Below are 22212 nucleotides of genomic sequence, written 5' to 3' on the forward strand. Positions count from 1 at the left end.
ACAAAATGTTTATTTTAAATAACTAATCTAATAGTCTAGTATTTAACCTCTCCAATTGTTAATTGTCTATCATCCAAACTAATTGAGCTACCACGAGTAATAGTTCCCTCATCTTCCGTTAGCGTTTTTTGTACAGCACAATTGTACATTGAATATCTTCCTGAGCTAAATGCACGAATCTTTAAAACATCTAGTACGTTCATTGGTTCAAATCTGTGCATGCCACTTTCATCTAAAACAGTGTATGGAACCTGCCCTGTTAAAACTGATCTGGCTGCTTCTCGTGGTACTACAGCTTGAAGACCATTTTTAATTATTAGTAAAATTCCCATTTTTCTTGATTTTACCATAAAATCCTCCATTGCTAAACTATTTCCTGGACTAAATAATTCAGCAGGAACATCAAACGATGTTTCAACGCTCGTTTCTGGAGGAAGTAATAACACTCCACTTTCTCTGACTAGTTCACGTAATTTTGGATCCAATCTAGCTTCAATTGGGTCAGCAGACATCCCGTTTAAAGTTTCACTAAATTCTGGACGTCTTTCAGCAAGTTTTCTCATTACGGTCAATCGTCTTAATATTTCTATTGTTATTTTATCTGAAGCCAATATATCAGCTGACCTTCGATCATCTAAAACATCCATAAGTACTGAAGCAACTTCTTTCAGTCCTAACGCTTTAGCAAGACCAACCGCATCAGATAACAAACGATTGAACTGTTCACTTTTATTGTCTTTTAACATTTGATTGACGGTTATTTCACTATTTTTATTAATGACACTAACAATTGCCCACTGTAATGCTTCAATTGCTTCTTTTTCATTATTAACTTTTTTCATGTCAATTTTTAATTTTACTTCTTTTAATAACTCAATATTTTCTTCTGCTATATGTTCAAATGCTGAACGTAATTTAGAGTCTTCCGAATCATTCAAAATTTCACTAAATGCTTCAGCAATGTATTTAGATTCAAGTTCAGAACTGTTCATTATTCCCTTCAAAATATTTACTTTATTTGGATTTTTTAAATCCGTTACGAAACCATCATCAAATATTACTACATAAATTTCATTTAAAGCTGTTATAGGACTCGATTTAGTAGTGTTAAGTAGATTTTCAATGACTTCAGCTACATTCTCATTTGTTTTGATTTTCGGTAACTTATTTATTAAGTTTTGTACTAACGGTGATCCATAATATGTATTTTTTAAATCTAACTTACATAATCGATTAATTATATGAGCCAATTTAATTGTATTGTCATTATTAAGTTCCAGTTTTTCTGCAACGTCATACGCCACTTCCATTGACGGAAGTGTGCTTACATCGACTGCTGGAAGTTCTGCTGGAACTTGTCTTCCTATGCTCATACCCGCAAATGATAGTTGTTCCAACATTTTCGAATCTAGAGCCATTTTACCATTTTGTGTATAATACGAAGTTTGAGGAAAATTGGGTTGAATAACTTGTAATTCTTCTGGCGAAACTTCAAATCCTTGAACACTGAACTCGCAAACACCATCGTCTGCATCTTGAAGATCTGGAGCAATAAATTTCAAACCTTCAGTGGTTTCGACTACTTGACCCGGTACAAAAGTTACACAATCTCCAGTTTCTACAACTCTTCCAGGTACAAATCTGGGACCCTCTATTGTATCAACAACTTGACCTGGAACAAATCTAGATCCTTCTTCTTCTGTAAATATTATTTGACCTGGTATAAACGTTGGACCGGCTTTTGTTTCTACTATCTGGCCGGGTACAAATTTTATTCCATCTTTGGTTTCAATTGTCTGCCCAGGAACGAATTTTGAACCAGTTTCTGTTTCAACTACTTGTCCTGGCACAAATTTCGGACCAGTTTGAGTTTCAATCACTTGTCCCGGTACAAACTGCTCTCCTCTATCTGTTACTACTATTTGTCCTGGTATAAATTTATTATCAACTACAACACCTGGAACGAATCTAATACCATTATTTCGTATTAATTTTCCTGGAACTATTTTTCCAGCTGGTAAGGTCACTTGATCACCTGGATAAAATTCTACTCCATAAGCGGTTTGTACCATCTGTCCAAAAACTTCATCAGATTTTTCACCTTTTGGATAAAATGAATCGTTTGTCAAAATTCCAGATTGTACTTCATCAGAACAAATTACTTCATTTAATGACTTTGCTTCTGTGAAGATTGTTTCACCTTCTTCTGAATTTGTTACATGTCCTAAAATAAATTGTTTATTTCCATCATTGTCCGATAAAATATTTCCAGACACAAATTTTATTCCATTTTCCGTTTCAATACTTATTCCAGGAACAAATTTTGTATTTCCATTGTTATCTAAAGTTGTTATACCAGGTATAAAAGTAGTATCATTATTAGTTTCTACTATTCTTCCTGGAATAAATTCTTTTTTTTCTTTTTCGACAACTGTTATTCCGGGTATAAAAGATGACCCAACGCAAACACCAGGAACAAATTCCCAATCGCTATTACTTTTTAAAACACTTTGTCCAGGTGTAAATTTTATATTTTCGTCATCCCAAAATTGTCCTGGTACAAATTGTGGCCCATGAATAGTCATTACGGTCTGTCCAGGAACAAAATGTGATTCATCACCAGTATTCACTACTTGTCCGGCCACAAAACCAATACCTTCAGGAGTTATAACTGTTTGTCCAGGCACAAATCTTTTCTCACCTTCTATTGTTATCGTTTGTCCCGGAACAAATGATTCTCCTTCTCTCGTTACAATATTTTGACCAGCAATGAAAATAGATTTTCCAGAATCTTCAATAATTTGCCCAGGAAGAAATTTTGGTCCGTTTGATGTTTGAACCATAATGCCACGTACAAATAATTTTCCATTATCTGTGTCAATAATTTTACCAGGTACAAATTTTTCACCATCTTCAGTTTTTACATATTGTCCTGGCACATACTTCTCAGAGTTGTTAATATCTAATTTAAATATTTTAATCGAACCTTGACTAGTAGAGATTATTTTTTGAGTACCCAATTGAATATTTTCAATTAGTTCATTAATTTCTTCAATTTTTAACAATTTATTTATATTATCTTCAGTTAATATTTCTTCTATTGCACACGAGTTGATATCGGGCAAAATTACTGGAAGCTTATTAAAGTTATTCATCAAAGGTTTTATTGGTGATATCACTGAAATAATTGGTAAATTAGTAAGAACAGTATCATTAAGAAAAGTCTGATGTACCACTCCAGGAAATGCAGATCCGAGATCTATAATATTTGGTTCAATTGAGATTGGAGTTGGTAATATATTGGTTTGAAGTTTTAAATTATTTTTATTTTCTCCAAGAATTATATTTTCCGTGGTTGGTTTAACAATATTTTTTATGTTTGAAACACTTAAGGATTTTGTATTCATAATTTTAGGTATAGATTCAATAGATTCGATTTGTTTTCCTTGACCTGCTGAAAATGTTATCCGTTTCGATTTAAGTTCTTCCTGTTCTAGTTCAGCATCGCTTTCTTTTTCTTTATCTTCAAATATTTTTCTTCTCCAATCTTCTTTGATGGTTTTTTTCTGTTTGGGCCTGTTCCGAAACCCTTCGCCTTCCATTAATGTCACTCCAGATATTTCCATTTCTTTGATTTCTAACTCGACGGTTTTCCCTTTACGCAATTTTAGAAGTACTGTATCACTGGTTTCTGACATCATGACATCTTTAACATCTCCATCTCTAACTGCTTTTTCTAAGCTCGTTGGAAATACGAGACTACATCTACGCTTATCCACCGCGTATACATATTTACGATCATCTGTACACTTCGTTTTTAATACATCAGATAACTCTGAACATCCATCAATTATTGGAAATACATACCGATATCCATTTATCACTACATGCTTAGGATCAGATTTTTTTTTTTTCCGTCCAACTAACACTGGTATGTAGTGATGCGCAGGTAGTCCATATGACTTTCCAGTTATGCGACAAAACCGTTTTGCGTCTGCAGGAGAGATTGGCGGTAACAATGGAAAATAATTCGGTTTTGGTAAACCACGGCTCTTGCCAGTAATACGACAGTATGTTGACATTTTAATATCATTATATAGAAATCATCAAAGAAAGATCATAACAAGTGACTTATTTACGCGAGACACGAACGCGCGTAGATGTAAAATGATGCGAACGGTTACTCGCGTCGGAACAGACTGTTTATACATTTGTGTGGTAATAATACGTTAGAACCGTCTTTCTAGCTAATTTCCACCTCTGGCACATGCCACCATCCGACACAACACGAATCGAACCGAAATGTTAAAATTTTAATGGCCCAAACCCTCATATCCAATGGTGCCAGAAATTGTAACTGTGCCAAATAACGTAGACGTAGCCGATGAGTTTGAAAAAATACGAGTCACCGATTCATCATGGTTTCTTTTGTATTTATAAAAACTTTACATTTTTAAGAATGAAACAGAAGGACATTGAACAATTTAAAACCGATCTATTTTTAAAATTAACAAATCATTCTTTATAATCAATTTTTTATAAATTTGAATTTGAATTACAATTTTAGATAACAGAAGTACAATTATTTACAAAGATTGTTGAATAAAAAAAAACGGAAATGTATAAAAAAAAAATATGATTTTCAAACTTTTTACTAAACTTCGTGTATTTATATATTTAAATTTAAACCTTCATGAGAAGTTGTATTTTTGTTGTATTGGCAATACAACAAATATATATATATATATATATATTAAGTATATTATATATTTATACATTTTAAAAACTAATTTATCTTAATCTTATTAATTAAAAAAAAATGAAAACGCTAATCTACACCTATTGAATAACTATTAAATATAGCACTAAACTAAAAGTTTATTAAATATTAATTTATCTACTAGTTTTAAACAGTGTTTAAATGGGTTTATTATTAAATTAGTACTTACTGCTCCTTTTTTCGCCAAAATTGAATTGAGCTCCGACACATATGCTATATATTAAAAAAAAAAAAAATTATTAATTTACAATTTAAAAATAAAGAATTGCACATTTGTATACAACGTTTATAATTATTTAGTAATACTAAATTATTAGTAGTAGTAGTAGTAAAAATTTTGAACCTATATAAGTATATTTTGGATGCAATTTAGAGTTAATTTTTTTATTTTCTTAAAAAGAACATTCTCAGTAGTAATACATTTTGTAATAATATCGATAAATCAATAAATTTTAAATCTTTTTAGTAAATTAACAAATTACTTGATATGTTTTATTTTCAAAGACTAGTAAATACGTATGATTCGTATTAGATATAATAAATGGTAAAAATACCTACTCTCTATTTTAAGTTTTTTTTATTACACATTTGATAGTTTATAATCTTATACTAATCTTATATTTTCTAATACATACAGAATAATAATAATTATCATTTAATATTAATAAATTCATTAAACAATTAGTGTTTTTAAATGTGAATTCCAATTAAATTCATTAAAAAAATATACTTCAACAAATTAATATTTATAGTTTTACTTATACAATTTATATTTTACTAATTTTTAAGACGAATGATGACAGAACATGATATTATATTACAAATAATTCTCTACGTCTAACTTAATATATTTCATAAAAGTATCAACGTTTTTATCAGAGGCATAACTAAGTATTAAAATAACCGTGACAAAAAAAGGGGAAATTTAGATAGCATTTCATCGCTCGATTACCAGCATAAAAAGTTATTCTACACAAAACAATATGTACTATATGATAGTGAATCTCTACTTACGTCGACTATCAACAAAATATAAAAATAATTTCTATTTTTACGTAGTAGGTACTAATAAGTTAACATTTTGTTCTAATAATTTATTTATTAATTAATGGTCAAAACCCTATGGAAAAAATATGATATACCAACCTTCTGATTATTTATATATTATATATAATTTATAATATATTATGTATATTTTATATGTATTTAAATATATATGTAATTTGTTAGTGCTTAAACATTTTTCATTAGTGAATATAAAAAATATCACTATTAGAGAAAAATAAAGGTTTTGTGTTTAGATTCTAGAACAACAGTCGTGTTTCTCAACATTTGTACTACACCGAAACACTATTAAATTTATACTAATATATTTATATATAATTATCCGAAATTCTATTAACTTTTTAATTAATGAAAATATCTCTTAATCTTTCTCAATTTTTAATTTGAAGAGAATTTTTTATTCCAAGAGTTCTTCTTCCTCTTTTAATGATTATATATGTCTGTGTGTCTTTCAAACTAAAGGAAAATGGACCTCTTAATCATCAAATAAATTTATTCATCAAACAAAGATTAGTAGGTAATAATAACATTTTATAACAATTAATATTAGTATAATATTAATACTGGTATATTATAGATAGTTATTATAATATTACATGTCCCATTTATTATTATTTATTTATTCTTCTTTTAGGGATTAATAATATTGTTCTTTAAATATGGCAAATTCATCGGTCGGAGTTCGCGTACTTAAATTTGATTGATTGAGATGTTAAAAATATATATAAGATATAATTGATAGTTGACATCAAAATGATTATCACATGGATAATCAAAAAATTCTATTTATTCAAATTTTCTTTCAGTGAAAAATAAAAGGAAATGCCACTTTGCTGTATAATAGTTCTCAAGTGCAAACCATTATTGAGTAGGTTACTATAATGAATATGTTATGATATGTGAATCCATTATAAATCATTATAATACGAATAATAAGTCTGAGTTAAGTCAAATTATAAACCTATACTTCTAAAAATTATTTTATAATAAATAAATATTTTTATGAGCAATACTACAAATTGAACCAACTTTTGTCTGATCGTCAATACCAATGGAACATAGATAGATGTATATAGGCTTATGGTATTAATAAGTTAAAATATTATCATATATAATAAATATAATCTATGTACGTAATGTAATGTAGAAAAGCTTCAAGTCTGTGCAAATAGTATTTAACTAAAATCGTATAACTTTAAATATTAAATGTTGTCGAAATTTATAATTGCATAAATGTCAATAAAAAAATATTGTACTTATGTGTGTAGTTTTGAGATTTTTAATTTTCTGTTAAAACCACTTATGAGAAAATGTTTTTTAAATTATTAAACTTTTTGACCAAACGTAACATTATAATAACATCAAAAAAAAAAATTTGAAAATAAGAGTAAAGTACCAAAGTAGATTCAATTTGTTATTACTATATTAAATTATTATACTATTTATTTTTAATTCAATAATCATACTTCTTTGTTTTTTAAAAAAATTAGTCATCCATTATTGGCACTTTATAAAAATATTTGAATAAAATTGATTATAATTTAAGATAATTAAATTTTAATGTAGATAGAAAATGAATAAAAAATTTAAAATATTTAAACAATTATAGGAGGGTACATATTTATTTATAACAGAGACGTAAATTCAATAATGTAATTTGAGTACCTACATACTTTTGTTTTTTTTTAACGCTAAAGAAATTCAGTTAAATTGTAATCTAACATAAACCTATAAATTCCAAAGTGTTTTTTTCAACTCTTAAGCCAATTACTAGTAACTTTAATATTTTGAGTATATGCTCCAATAATATTATAAAAATATATTTGTAATTGATTTGCATGTATTAAAATAAATACCTACTAAAAAGTTTGTAATGCAATAACGGAATAGAAATTTCTACCGAATACCACTTAAACTAATTGACTAATACAAATATTTGGTGAAAATTTAGTAAAAAAAAGGCAGTGATTCACGACTCCGCATATACCTTTTCATTCACACGATTCCGTACAAAATAAATTCGCAATGTTGCTGATTGTACTTTAAAAAATAATTTTAGACATAGAAAGGTTTGAAATCTAGTTAAAGAAAAGTGAATCTAGTTTAAAAGAAATATATATTGTGATTTAAATGATAAATTTGGAAAGAGGCTGGAAAATTGTACGCTTTACTTTTCTTTACAGTGTAAAAAGAAAATATGTCATTCATCGAACTTAAAAGTTTTTGCTTTAATGGTTAATCATTTGTTTTATCAAGTATATATTGACTAATTTTTAATGAATTATTTTTATTACAATAAATTTTGATAAAATTGAATACCATAATGATATATTTTTTTTATAATAACTGGCAACGTCGTAGTATTTTTTATGCGGAATCCTGTTAAATTCTGTCAAATAAAAAAAAATCTTTTGTAATACAAAAATTTACGAAATCGGATAGGCAAAAATGCCTATTGTGCGGAACCTTGTGTCATCTAAAAAAAGTACCTATCTAAAGTCTTCTTAGTAATATTTTTGAATTATTAAAAAATCGATTTCGTCAAATACTAAAAACACTATTGAGTATTATTATATAATATTGTATTGATAGTGGTCGGTGTAGTGTTATAGGTAACAAAGAAAATTAAATTTATAACTAATTTACCTAATATTATATACTGACTTAACCTAAGATTACAAAATAAGCTATTAATAATGTGTACGAGTACGTATTGTACCTTAGCAATTTTAGTATTTCGCTATTTAGGTCAGATACTTTGTACTTTGTAGATATACAATTCCATAAAGGGCAACTGCGTTATTTTTTTAGCTACATTACCTAGGACTTAAAATTAGTTCCTATATGATTTTTTGCGCAGATTCTATAAAACAAATATATTAAAATTAAAATAATCCATTGATACCTAAATTTAAAAATAAGTATATATATATATACTAACTGAACTTTTCATTTGTGTCTTAATATTTAATTATTTTATAATTTAGTTTAAAGTTTAAATGGGATATCTTGTAGACTTACAGATTTATTTGATTAACATATTAACGAGATTAGTAATTTTTATTTCAGAATATGAAGTAATATGTATGTACTATGTCTATAAAACAAAATCTAGAAAAGAAATTGTTTTCTTGAGAGATACGTTTTATAATAAATTAATATAACAACATTTAACATTAATTTAAAACATTCAGTTTTTAAACTACGGGATGGTGAATTCTTTGTTAAATTATTGAGATGACAAATTACGAATTATATTAACGATTTTTCCGCCAAGAAATTGTCATGATGATAATACTGACTAAGTACAATACTATTTTGCCAAGTTTTATTAGTATACTTGGATATTTTTAACAAAATAGTTCTGTAAGTACAAATATTTTTATTTTACTGTTATATTCAATTAACAATAAACAAAGGTATTTATTCTAGGTCCTAGGGTAATATATAATATATTGCATTCTAATTTTTGGTAATGTAAATACTATAGATAAACTGAACAATTAATATCAAGGGAAAATATAATTATTCATTTAATTACGATAAAAACATTTTTACACACTTATTGGCATCTATAAAAGATTACTTTGTTTAAAATTGAAATAATTACAAACATACTCTATAGTTAATGAATCATTATGTAAATTATTAATCTTACCTACCAAAAGGCAAATACCAATATTGTTGCTACTTGATTTAGCTTACCTACATATAATTAGTTTTTAACTATTGGAATCTTTAAACGATTTATTTATTACATACATATTTACCTACTTTATTATTTAATAATTATTAAAAAAAATTAGTGTGGCCTAAAATAAAAAACGTAGTAACTCACAAAATATAATAAAAACGAGAATTTTAGGTGCCACTTAGTATATATTAACAAAGATAACAACTGAGTCTTTTACGATGTTAGCTTAGATGTGTTGAATAGAAAAATATTAGGGAAAATAAAATAAATTTTAAAAATAATTTATGAATTAATAAGTGCCTGTTTATACTTCAAACAAATATTATTTAATGAAGTGGATTTGTATTTCGTTGAAAATAGAATAATAAAATGTACTGTAAATATTACATGCATATGCCATGTGACTTATAAAAAATATTCATTATAGCTAAAATCAGATATGCTTCTAAAAAGTTTAGCTTTAGTGTGTCGAAATAAGGAAAATAAAGAAAAAGATAATCGTGTATATCTTTAATGGTATATTATACACAAACTTTGTATGAATCACAGTTGACATATTATAATTACCTATATTATTTTGAGTACTGATCAAAAAATGGTACTGTCGCATGACCTTATAAAAATTAGATTTTTTAAGTCATATCATTCCCTTCTAACGCCCATGTTAAACACTTGTAACCCTATTGTCAATTTTTTTTATTCGAGAATCTTAATTAAACATAGCATAAGATAGCCTCAGTAGCCTAAACACATAAGTAAAAACGAATAATTTTGAATTGTAAAATTTAAATTAACTTCTGATACAGGTTAGGTTAAGTTACTTGAGTTGATATTGAACTTGCGCAATACGCGACACGACTAGATGCAATAACATTTTGAGTTATTAATAATAACTTAGTAAATAGTATACATATTTTTAGATTATTATTCATCGTCCTTTGGAAGGCCAGTGATAACTTGTTTCTGGTCGTTAGTTAGAAACCTTTACCAGCTACTATAATTCATATAGAATATTATAATTTATAACATGTCAACTAATTTACTATTATGAGTCGATATATTAAGTCGACTAAGTAATCAAACTATCAAACATAACTTTATTTTTTATTTTACTATTGTCTTGTATCTACAATTTTCATAGGTATTATAATTATTAATATTATGTTATCATTTAGCTTAATTATTGTACATAGCGCAATTATTAATTATAACAATATGTGTAGAAAAAAAAGAAAATGGATTAAGATCGCTATTCATAGCTGTAATAGTCTCATGTTTCTCAAGCGTTTCATTTTGATATCTTTTATTATTTTATTTGTATAATTTACAGTCGACTCTCGATAATTAGAACTTTGATGTATGCATCGATAATTTTAATGCCTCAAATGTTTTCCCGTTAAACTTCGAGTAACCATATTATAAACTTATGGGTGGCAGAGCGGCTTTTAGGTACCAAGTAAAAATGTCTTCCTAATTCCGATCCGAAATTTTTTAAGTACATTCGAATTAAGGCCCAGGTTTTTTTGGAATGCTTATCTACTAATTAAAAATAAAAAATAATATATTATTCTAAACTTAATTTTTCTTTACATTTTTATACTACAGGTCTACGACTGACTGTATAGTGTATATAATATTCAATTATTAATATGTAAGATAATCATTTTTTTTTTCTATGCCATATTGTGGCAAATAATAAAAATAACACTGTAGGAAAAACATATTTGACATTTATTTAAAAAATTTAAAACGTGTGAATTTTATTTTATTTTAATTGAGTTATAGTATTTCTAATTGATGTTTCTTTGTCTATTATATTAAATATTCTGCGATTATTTAAACGAGTACTCATTAGTTGTGTAATATAGTATCTTATTGTACATTTTTCAAAGCATTTATGGACACAAAAATATTTGGACGAGCATTGTAGAACATGTCGTTGAACTTAGAATGTACAGGCTTAGCTATTATTAATTCGCATAGTAGTTTTTATTATTAAACGGGCTACGATAGTATAATATTTATGATATATTATGTATTACATTATCTTTAAATGATAAATATTAATCGGATTGCAAGTTGGACTATAATTAAAAAAACAACTTAAACCGTACTTCGATTTAGATCAGTGATTCTCAACCTTTAATATCCAAGTACTACCTGGCACCTACACATCTTTAAAATTTTCACATATCACTTAACTTAGTTAACTTTGTTTTTTAAATTTTGTTTTAAAAAATATAAAAACATTATCGGCTTTGTATAAAATATTAGCATTTTTTAAGTAAATATAAAATTAAATATCTATATACAATTAATTATTAAAATTAATTTTAATTCGATTAAATTATTAGAAATAGGTACATTTATCATTTTAGTGAGATAGTTGGTGTTATTATGTAAGCGCAAGGACCTCAATATCTGCCTCCAATTTATTATTTATTTATTAATTAATTAATTTATTTATTTATTGTATATATCAACGGGTATTCACCTTTTTACAAATTATATAAAAAGAACATATTAGAGTATTATATATATATATAATATTTTATGTATATAATTATTATATAATAATATTTTATTTTTTTGATTAATATTTTTCTTCTTCAAGGAACACGTCATTTGACCTTTCTGCGTAGGCCACTAGTGGTACACACACCATAAGTTGAGAAACACTGATTTAGATCTTTTTTTCATAATTATCTCTGGTATACAACTAGTTATACTCTATCTAGCAAAAGAAAAAATTGCGGCCCGACGAAAATCAGTTCTTCTTTGCATCCTCACTGCTCACTGGATACCTGCCATCAAAGCCAATTCAACTAGGACAGGATGTCGTCTGAGGATGCGCAGAATTGGCGAATTCTCTTGCTGGATAGAGTATAGTATGCATAATAGATGTAGCCATTTGTAAATATATTTACATGTTTCACTTAAAAGTTAACGTTAAAAAATAATAAATAATATATATATATTCTTTATAAAACTTCAAATTTAATAATGAAATGCAAACAATGTGTTCAAGAGTCAACATTAGCAATACCTACCTAATCATCATTGATTATATTAAAAATATATACATTTTCTATAAGATAGTCATGTTAATTGCTTTTGGGCACAGTAATAATTCTACTATATTATTATGCACTATGCAGCAATTTAATAGGAATAATCGAGAAAATTTTTTTTATTTTTTCATATAGTTTATACTCGTACAATATAATGACTTACTAGTTACTGCCAATTAATATCTATTAAGGGAAATATTTTTTGGACGTACAGAAATGCAAATCTTACGACCCCAAAAATGCATACTATATTTCTAATAATGAAATATCTATTTTTATTTTTAAGAAATAAACAAATAAGTGTAAACTATGATTATTGACTGAATTACGAGACATTTGAATAATTAAGAAACATTGTTTTAAATTTAGATTACCTATTAATTAATTGTTATTTTAAATTATGGTTTTATTTGTTTTTTCGAATGAAATGACATGTGTAAAACATTTGATATTATACATCCACTATGTTAAATTCACGTAGATACTTATAAACTAATACTACAACGTTCATATAAAATATGGAGCTCGTTCGATAAACTCAAATTATATAATACATACATTTAAATAATTATATCCATAAAATATATGTTTTGTTTATAAATTGCTAGATTATAATATTACATAATAATTTTGTTTACATTTTATACAAGATTTAAAATTAATTAAATAAAATATTTAATTAAAATAAGTATTAATATTAAATAAGTTTAATTTAAAATAAATTATAAACAAATCAAAGATTAAAAGACTGCGAAATAAATGTATTTTTTATTTAATTAATTACTTTTTGACATGTGCCCTTAAGTTAAAATACCAAGAACTAAGGTATTATAAATTGATATAGGTACGTAAATTTATTTTGTAATACCAAAATACAATTTTAACATTTACTATAGACTATAGTAAACTAATAACTAATAAGAAGTGTGTTCTTATTATAGTGAACTTATTTAAGAAAGTATTTTAAATTTAAAGCTAAATCACCATTAACAATTCGCTTACAGGATGTTGAAATTCATTTTAAATTTATTTTATTCCTTCATTATACGCTAAAAAATATTAAATAATAAATAGGTATAAGGTATTTGAAAGAGAACGTTGATACGATTTTAATGAATAAGGCCATTAAAGTTGTTTAAGATAATATTTAAATAATTTACCAATTGGAGTCTTATAAAATTATAGACAACTGGGACATTGAGTATTCTTATAACAGCTAATAATTAACTTATAATTTGTTATTAAATTTTTAAATACTTACGTTGTTTGCGTCTAGGCATGTTGCTCAAATATGTATTGAAGTTTACTCCTGAAATAATACATTTATATCAATATTAAATTCAAATTATAATATTAAACTAATCGTTTTTAAGTAGAAACATTGTGTTTTCATACTTTACTTATATATTTTATAAGATGTCATTATATTAAAATTAATAATTTATTAGCCACAAATTCAGTAAAATAAAAGATATTGTAAGAATTAATTGTTATGATTTTGTGTTGGGAAGATAGGAAAGATTCTCACAACTAGTTTCCATAGGATCCACTTTGGACTTTTTTTAAATTACCTCATAATAAATACATAATAATACGCGAAAAACGAGAATAATATATTAAATAAAATGAATTTTTTATATTCTATAAACTATACTATACTATTATATACTATTAGTATAAATTAGTTTCAATATACATGATTGATAATTATAATACCAGAAAAATATAAACATGATTGGAAAAATGTAATCCATGCCCAAAGTTCTAAAATAAAATATTTTATACAATACTGCAGGTACTTTATAGTAAAATAAATGAAATCACTTTATATTTAACTAACTTTAATTTAGTTCAGTGGTTCCCAAACTGTGCACCGCGAGCACTTCTTAAGGACACCGCGGTCTACGGCTCAAAATAAATAATTTAAAATTCATAAAAAAAATTGTTGTTCTATCTTTCACGGTTTTCATAACAGTGTATCACAGCTGAATTTTATCCTAAAAAGAGCACCGTGAAAAAAGAGTTTGCGAACCACTGATTTAGTTTAATTCTTAATGTTAAATAAGATAAAGAAGTATCTATTATAAGTATAGTAATATTAAATATTTAATGGCACATTTGTAATGTCATTTGTAGGTATATCTGTAGTCTACACAAAATATTAATTTAGTTACTCTAGGTAAGTATTTAGTTTTAACAGACATATACAGTGGCGTAGATACGATTTTTTTCTGGGAGGGGGGGTTTTATTATATTTATGATACAATTTACGAGATATTAGTACTGTGTTTTTATTTTGTTCTAACCATTATATAAAATATTTTGGTTTTAGAGGGGGGGTGTGGAAACCCCTTATACCTCCCCCGTAAATACGCCACTGGACAAATATATTGTATTATATTTATTTAAATACAATTTAAATAAAAAATTATTAATAGAATATTTGTTTATCTTGATATAGTAAATGTTAAAAGATAGTAACACAATCAGAAACTATATAATGGATCATAAAATATATTAATTTTAATTTTTGTTGTACCTATACTTGTATATTAATATTATCATTAAAGTTTACATTAATACTGAATACATTTTATAATTTTATGGTTGAAATCAATACTCAAAACGGGGCATAAAAGGGATTCAGATCAATAGACTTCCCTAGTGTGCCACTAGTACTTTTGTCTATTATGCCAAAAAGCTTTAACCTATATCTATATATATATAATATATATACATATATCGTTGATACCGTTGGTGGAAAGGCCAAATGATAAAGGTAACCTTTAAATATCAAATTTTATAAATGGGACACTAAAATATAATAATCATATCTTTCTTCTAAATTAATATTTTTTATGATGTAATTTCATATTCTATAGAATAAATTAAAATAGTGCAAATATTATTCAAAATTTAATTACTTTAAAGAGAGGTACCTTGCTATTATATAGTTGGCTATACATTATATAACATTTAGAAATTTCTGTGGATTACACTACTTTGGATGGATTACTTTTTATTTGATAATAAAATTGTTGTATTCTGTTTAAATACAAAGATTTATGTTGAGGCTTATATTAATTATATTTCTATTTATTGAAATAAAACATACATTGTTCCAATTCAGGTGGATTATGTTATAACTTACATAAATCGTCAATTTTTTTTTGTAAAGGTTTAGTTGTTTTAATTGAAGAAAAATTCCATTTTGCATCCAAAAAACTCTTTTATGGGTTACTTTACTTGGCCAGAATGTGTAATTATGTGTCAAAAATATTATTTAATTATAACCTCAATTTAAAAAAATGAGGATTACACCAGTTGGCCATTTCACCGACGATATAATATATACCTAAATTAATGTTTCTTTGTTTTTTTGTCCTTTATATACTCAGAAACTACTGGACAGTTTTCAATAAAAATTATATCAATAGATTCTTTGAGACTCTAAGGGTTTGTGGATTTGTAGCTTATTTTTTCAACCTCTGTAGATTGTTTTAAGGTGGCTCACGCATGAGTTTAGATTTGGCTTAGAAAAATGGAATATAATTTATTGTTGTTTATTTAAATGATGGTTGCAATTAGTTTCAGATTAAATTACTATTATAATAAAAAGAAATATACCATGTATGAGAAAAAATATTTAAACAAATTATTTACGGACTAATAATAGTTTGAACGTAACATCATTCTAGCAACAAACGATATTCTTACTACCTAGAATATAATAAAACATGATATGTAAACAACGAACTCGAAGCAAACTATTTATTATTATTATTATCTTTAACTTCATATAAGTTTCATTAAAAATTTTTAAATTTTAATATTGTAAAATCAAATTTCAGAGAAAAATAAAAGTTTAAATTTAAAGAATAGGGTATATTTATCTCATGTTAATTTCATGCCAAATTAAAATATGTTATATTGTTTTCAGTTTTCTTATCATGTTATTGATTACTACCATGGCTTAAGCCATGATTACTACAGATTTATCGGTACAATAAACAAGAAATAGAGTATAAATAAGATAAGAGAGAAAATTTTCAAAAAACGATTGGATAATCCTTTATGCATATTAAAATGTGAAAAATTAATTAATAACTTGTATAATTGTACTTGTAGTGAAAAAAACAAAACAACATTATGGTCTATGATCTATGGCGTAGCCAGGGGTGGGATTAGAGGTCCAAGTTAGGCCCCCGCCCCCCCCCCTTGGCATAAAAAAAAAAGTAGGAGTTCCTATAATAAGTCATTAAGTATGGTTTGTGTACAATAATTAGAATAATAATAACGTTCACAAATGGAATAATTATTCGGCCAATCAAAAATGTATATCAATTAGCGTACAACTCAGTGACTTATTTATAGTTTTACCATACAGGGACAATATATTTTATATTGTTCTTATAGGTAATTCCTTACTACGTCAGTGTATATGATTTATATGATGATAAATATCGTGATACATATAGATATCAATATACCATGTATGAAATAATTTAAAAGTATTTAGTTATTTGTTATGAAGTAAAAAAATTATCATACTATTTAATATCTATCTTAAAATCAAATAACCATATTTTATGCATAAAATGTATAGGTATCCAAATGAATAATGTTCACAAAAATTACTTCAGTATTTGAAAAATGAATTTTGACCATCTATTCTACATGCTTAGAACGGCGTTTATCTACACATTACGTTAGGTACACTCAATCACAACCTCATTAGTGAAAATGTTATAATTTTACTCATAATTTTTAAATTTATTACTAACTTATTACTTATAATTATTAATAATTTCTAAAAATAAATGCTAATTAACTCATATTTTTAGCTAACATTGATATTATCTACTTACAAACATCAAATTTAAATAAAACGTATTAATTGTGATAAATATAGTAAAATTCGTAACCGGCTGTACATCATATTACCAATACATTTATATTATAGGAACATAATAATTTAAAAACGTAATTAAAATTATAAATTGTAAATTAAATATAAAATAGACTATTTTTAATTTAATATACGTAGTTAATGGTTAAAAATTAATAATTTATATCAATTATTAATTGCCAAAAGTTGACCTAATGGTTCTATACCTATAATTTGTAAAAATTTAATTCAACTTGTAACCGTATTTTATTTACCTTTTCATAAATTACTTTGCAAAAATAAATAAGAGCTTCCAATTCTATGTTGGCAAGAAACAAAGATACACGGTGCCCGTGTAATTTAGCAGGGCTGCCTTAACAGGATAAACAACATTATTTTTAGATTCACATTTTTGAATCGCTATATTTCTACTTGTATAATCTGATCGATTTTATAAATCTTTGTTTTTTCTTATTGATTAGGTCATTGAATTTGGTATGTTAAGATAGGGTTACATTAGAATAAATATAAATTAAAATAACTATAATTTAAAATAATATGTTCGTTTCAATTAGAAGTTATACCAATAATTATTGTTATCTATATAGGTTAAAAACTACCTTCGAATAATTTATACTAGATAAAACAAAGATACTGTTAGTTATCATTCATCTGAGTTTTATTCTGTATTCTTAATAATTAGGTATAATAATCAATACACTGTAAGCATGGAAGTACTGTGAATACACTGAGAGAAGACTATTAAAATTCAGTAATAAATTAAGACACATTAATGTACACGCTTTTAAATTTATGAATAATATTTATTGTAAATTGGTTATTATTTAACTCTTTGCAAACATGCTAATGTACAGCTTTAATATAATTGTGAAAATATTGATTGATTTAATTTTTATGTAGTGAAATAACTGCTTGCTAAATTATAAAATAAATAATATTCATGCATATTCATATCGTACTTAAATACGTAAGCCCAAAACATAATGATATAATTTGTAATAAAAATAATTACATACCTAGTGAGGCGTCTTGAAAAAAATATGTTCAAAAGCTGTTCACATTACACTCACTAATACTGACAAAAACTAAAAATATAAAAAAACTCAATAACAATTTTACATTAAATTAAACAAATTATTTACGTGTATAAACAGATATGTTTATCTAAATAAATTATCAATATAATACCTAATAAATTTTGAAATGTTTATAAGTTTATTTCGCGGAATATTGCGTTTTTGAGCAGCGGTCGACGATTGAGTGGTGCTAATAGCAAATGAGGGCGAATCGAAATATTTTGGTACAAAGCCAAACGTTGGCCAATATTAACCTGACAAATTTAGATTTTATACGTGAATATGTTCGTTTAAAAACCTCTTGTTCTTCAATCAATATCATTTAAATGTGTATATATAATAGTTTGGCATTTATTATACGTTTTTGTAGTTTATATACCTATATTTGTTACTAAGAAAACAAACAAAATGACAACAGTAATATACACAAAAATATTTATAATATTATATAAACGTGTATGCCACATTGTAAATATATATAATATATAAATTATAAGTTTTACAATTTAAAGTAGACAGTAATATATATATTATATACCTAGTATTATATTAAGTAATAAAATAATAATTATAGTAGACTATTTTCAAATGTATTACATTACACTGATATAGATAGGTACTAGGTATATAGAATCACAAAAAAACATCCTAGAAAATATAATACCTACATTAAAACCTAAATATGCCAGTCGACACAAATACATATATTGATACCTTCCTACTATACGTAAAAAATTAATTAATGTTATTTTAATTTTTAACCAAAATAAAATAATGCAGATATAATTTTTTTTATATATAAGGTATAAAAAAACTATTTAACAAACTTCCATTACAAATGTTACTGTATTTGTTAAATAGTCCTGATACACCCGTATATACAATTTATACAATAAGTAAAATAATAAATGTTTGTACAAGACTTATAAAACATGAGGGGAGCATTTATCGATACTATTTCCATTATAAATATTAAATTAAGACGAAGTGTAATAATTTCAAGTATTTATTAATAATTCGTTGTTATAAAAATGTAAAATTTGATATTTTTTAAATGGTAAATGGAAATTATAGTAAAATATAATATTCAGTTATATTCTAGGTTACATAGAAGTACTTAATGGGTAGTAGTACCTAAGTACATACCTAACTTTAAATATCTCAAAACTATTTTTTGGGAATACAAATATGTTTTTTTTGTCCCCCATTATTGTTTAATACAAAGACAATAAAAATCAGTTCATGTAAAGTAAACACATATAGCCTGAGCTCTTCTTAGAGAAATAAGATCCAGTAAAAATGCGAACATAGGGTGGAAATGGATCAGAAAACGAGATTATACTTATATACTATTTGTGTATATTTTCTTAAATTATGCAGTACAACCTGCAATCACCAGATGTATGATACGTATATTGAGTATACTGTATTTATTACGGCACTTTAAACTAATTGTATACATCAATAAACGATGGCAACAGAGTAATATTGTTCACACAGAGCCTTCTCTAATTTTGGTTAATCAAGAAAAAAGATTCTTGCCATGTAATCCCAATAGTTAAAACACTTAAAACTGTTGATACGAGTATTAAAAAATAAAATTCAGTTGATAACATAAACGATTTCTTATAGAATCTTTTTCAAACGGTAATTAATAAATATACACAAAAATATGACGTATTAAAAAAAATAATTGTAGTAAAGAATAATTCATTCAATAAACTTTTAATGTATAGGATATATTTTTATACTCTAAAGTCTAAAATATAAGCGTAAATATAAGATATGAAAAAATTTAAATATTTCACTTTTCATTTGATTTTATTCAACAGTTTCATGAATAACGATTTAAAAAAAAAAAGTTAAATAATTAAGGTAATATAATGCAAATAAATAATAATAATATACCTTATAATTTTTATTTTATCCAATATTTTCCAAATAATCAGATATTATAGATCTACATCCAACTTGCACGTGCTGATTTTATTTATGAGATACCAGATCTTTGTCTATTGTTCGTCAATCGCCTTTCTTATAATATTTTCTTAAAATAAAATTAAAAATTATGATAAAATTAATTATAATTATAAATTATAACATACGACTTTACAAGTGTAATAGCGTATTCGAACACATATTTATTGTACAAATAGTGTAGAATAAAATAATTGTAAAATTAATAAAACATACTCAAAACATTTAAAAACATCCTTATAAAACAAATTTATTTTTTCCTTGCTTAGAAACTATAATTAATAATTGCGATAAATTCATTGATACTTCAATTTTTATCTTGTAGAATATAATATCTTAATCTATTATTATATTATGTATATTACGCTTTAACAGATATTATTTAGCTGTATATTTTGTGCTATTATACCTTTATCATAAAATTAAAGGGAATTTTTCATATTTCAAGAAGTTAATTAAATAAAATATACCTCATGAGTGTGATCACGGAAGATGCAGGTAAGCATACCCCTTCAAGATTTTCGGCCCTTGAAATTTTCCTTCAAAGTATTTAAGGATTTACCACATCCATGATTTTGTTTTAGGTTTAATTTCAAAAAATATTGTCTCGCCTCAAGGCCTTAGCTGGAAAAAATATTCAGAAAGAACCCAAACCACGGGAGCCACAAGCTACTACAATTAGTATTTCCTCCCGACTCCTTTATTAAAAAGACCTACGCACGTTTGTGATATTTATTATAAAACGATTTTCAAGTTATCTATATACGATTTATTTAGTTATCTAACCCATGTAGATGACAAAATCCCATACTTATAACAATTTTTCTGGTTATACCTTATATATTTATAGTATAGTTAAGGGTGCATTTAAAATGTTTTATGGGGGGGGGGCACAAACAAAAAATTCAAATTAGCCTACATGGGGTATACAGAGAGCCTAAAGAGACTAATATATTCTCAATAATGAAAAAAAAAGTATAAAATACGGCGAATGGGGGGGGGACGGTTCCCATGAGCCCCCCTTAAATACGCCCTCAGTATAATGTTATACACTTAAACCTATAAGTACCCATTTAATAAATAATTATATTATTATTTTCGTAAGTTCAACTTAAATAAAGGTTACTCATATAAATTGTACACAAGAACACATTTGTCATTTATTCAATTAACAATAAAAGTAAAAGTCTTATTACTTTACTAAATTTGTTTATAATTATACCCATAGGCTATAATATAAGAATTAATTAGATTCGTAATATTACCGTATATGTATTCAAACAATATAATTGATTGTAATTTTAAATCATGAATTAAATTAATCAAATTATTAGATTGTAATTTTTGACTATTTATAGATTATTAATTTTTTTCCAGAGATTATTCAGTCTGTTTTTTAAAAATGTAATATTAAGTTTAATAATTTGTATTTCTTATCTTTTATCAATTATCTACATTAGATGATAATATTAGTTTATCTGTTTATTTTGTATTTACATTTATACATTTTATATTTGTATGATTATGGAGTTTATCCTTGATTTTTAAAGCCAAGAACCATGTTATGGTTTGTTTTCTAAAAATAATATTACTAGGTCAGTGGGTGTAGGTTATATTGAATACTGTGCAATCTACATGTT

The 22212-nt window shown here is 25.5% G+C and overlaps 1 protein-coding gene across 7 annotated transcripts in view; it reads right to left on the minus strand.

The window, feature by feature from the left end:
- LOC114121522 (obscurin) overlaps positions 1 to 18803 on the minus strand; it is a 57825-nt gene extending 39022 nt beyond the window's left edge. For 4 of the 7 annotated variants that reach the window (XM_050204023.1, XM_027983910.2, XM_027983911.2 and 1 more), the window contains exon 1: positions 48 to 4202. In XM_050204023.1, the coding sequence (XP_050059980.1) occupies positions 48 to 4082 (4035 nt within the window). In that variant the 5' untranslated portion in view covers positions 4083 to 4202. Of the gene's footprint in view, positions 1 to 47; positions 4203 to 4949; positions 4994 to 13871; positions 13920 to 18535; positions 18605 to 18707 lie in introns of those variants that run through there. The other 3 variants (XM_050204024.1, XM_027983912.2, XM_027983913.2) reach the window with 2 other exon arrangements.
- Between the last annotated feature and the right edge of the window lie 3409 nt (positions 18804 to 22212).

The sequence above is a fragment of the Aphis gossypii genome, chromosome 3 (genome assembly GCF_020184175.1).
Source record: "Aphis gossypii isolate Hap1 chromosome 3, ASM2018417v2, whole genome shotgun sequence".
NCBI classification, from domain to species: domain Eukaryota; kingdom Metazoa; phylum Arthropoda; class Insecta; order Hemiptera; family Aphididae; genus Aphis; species Aphis gossypii.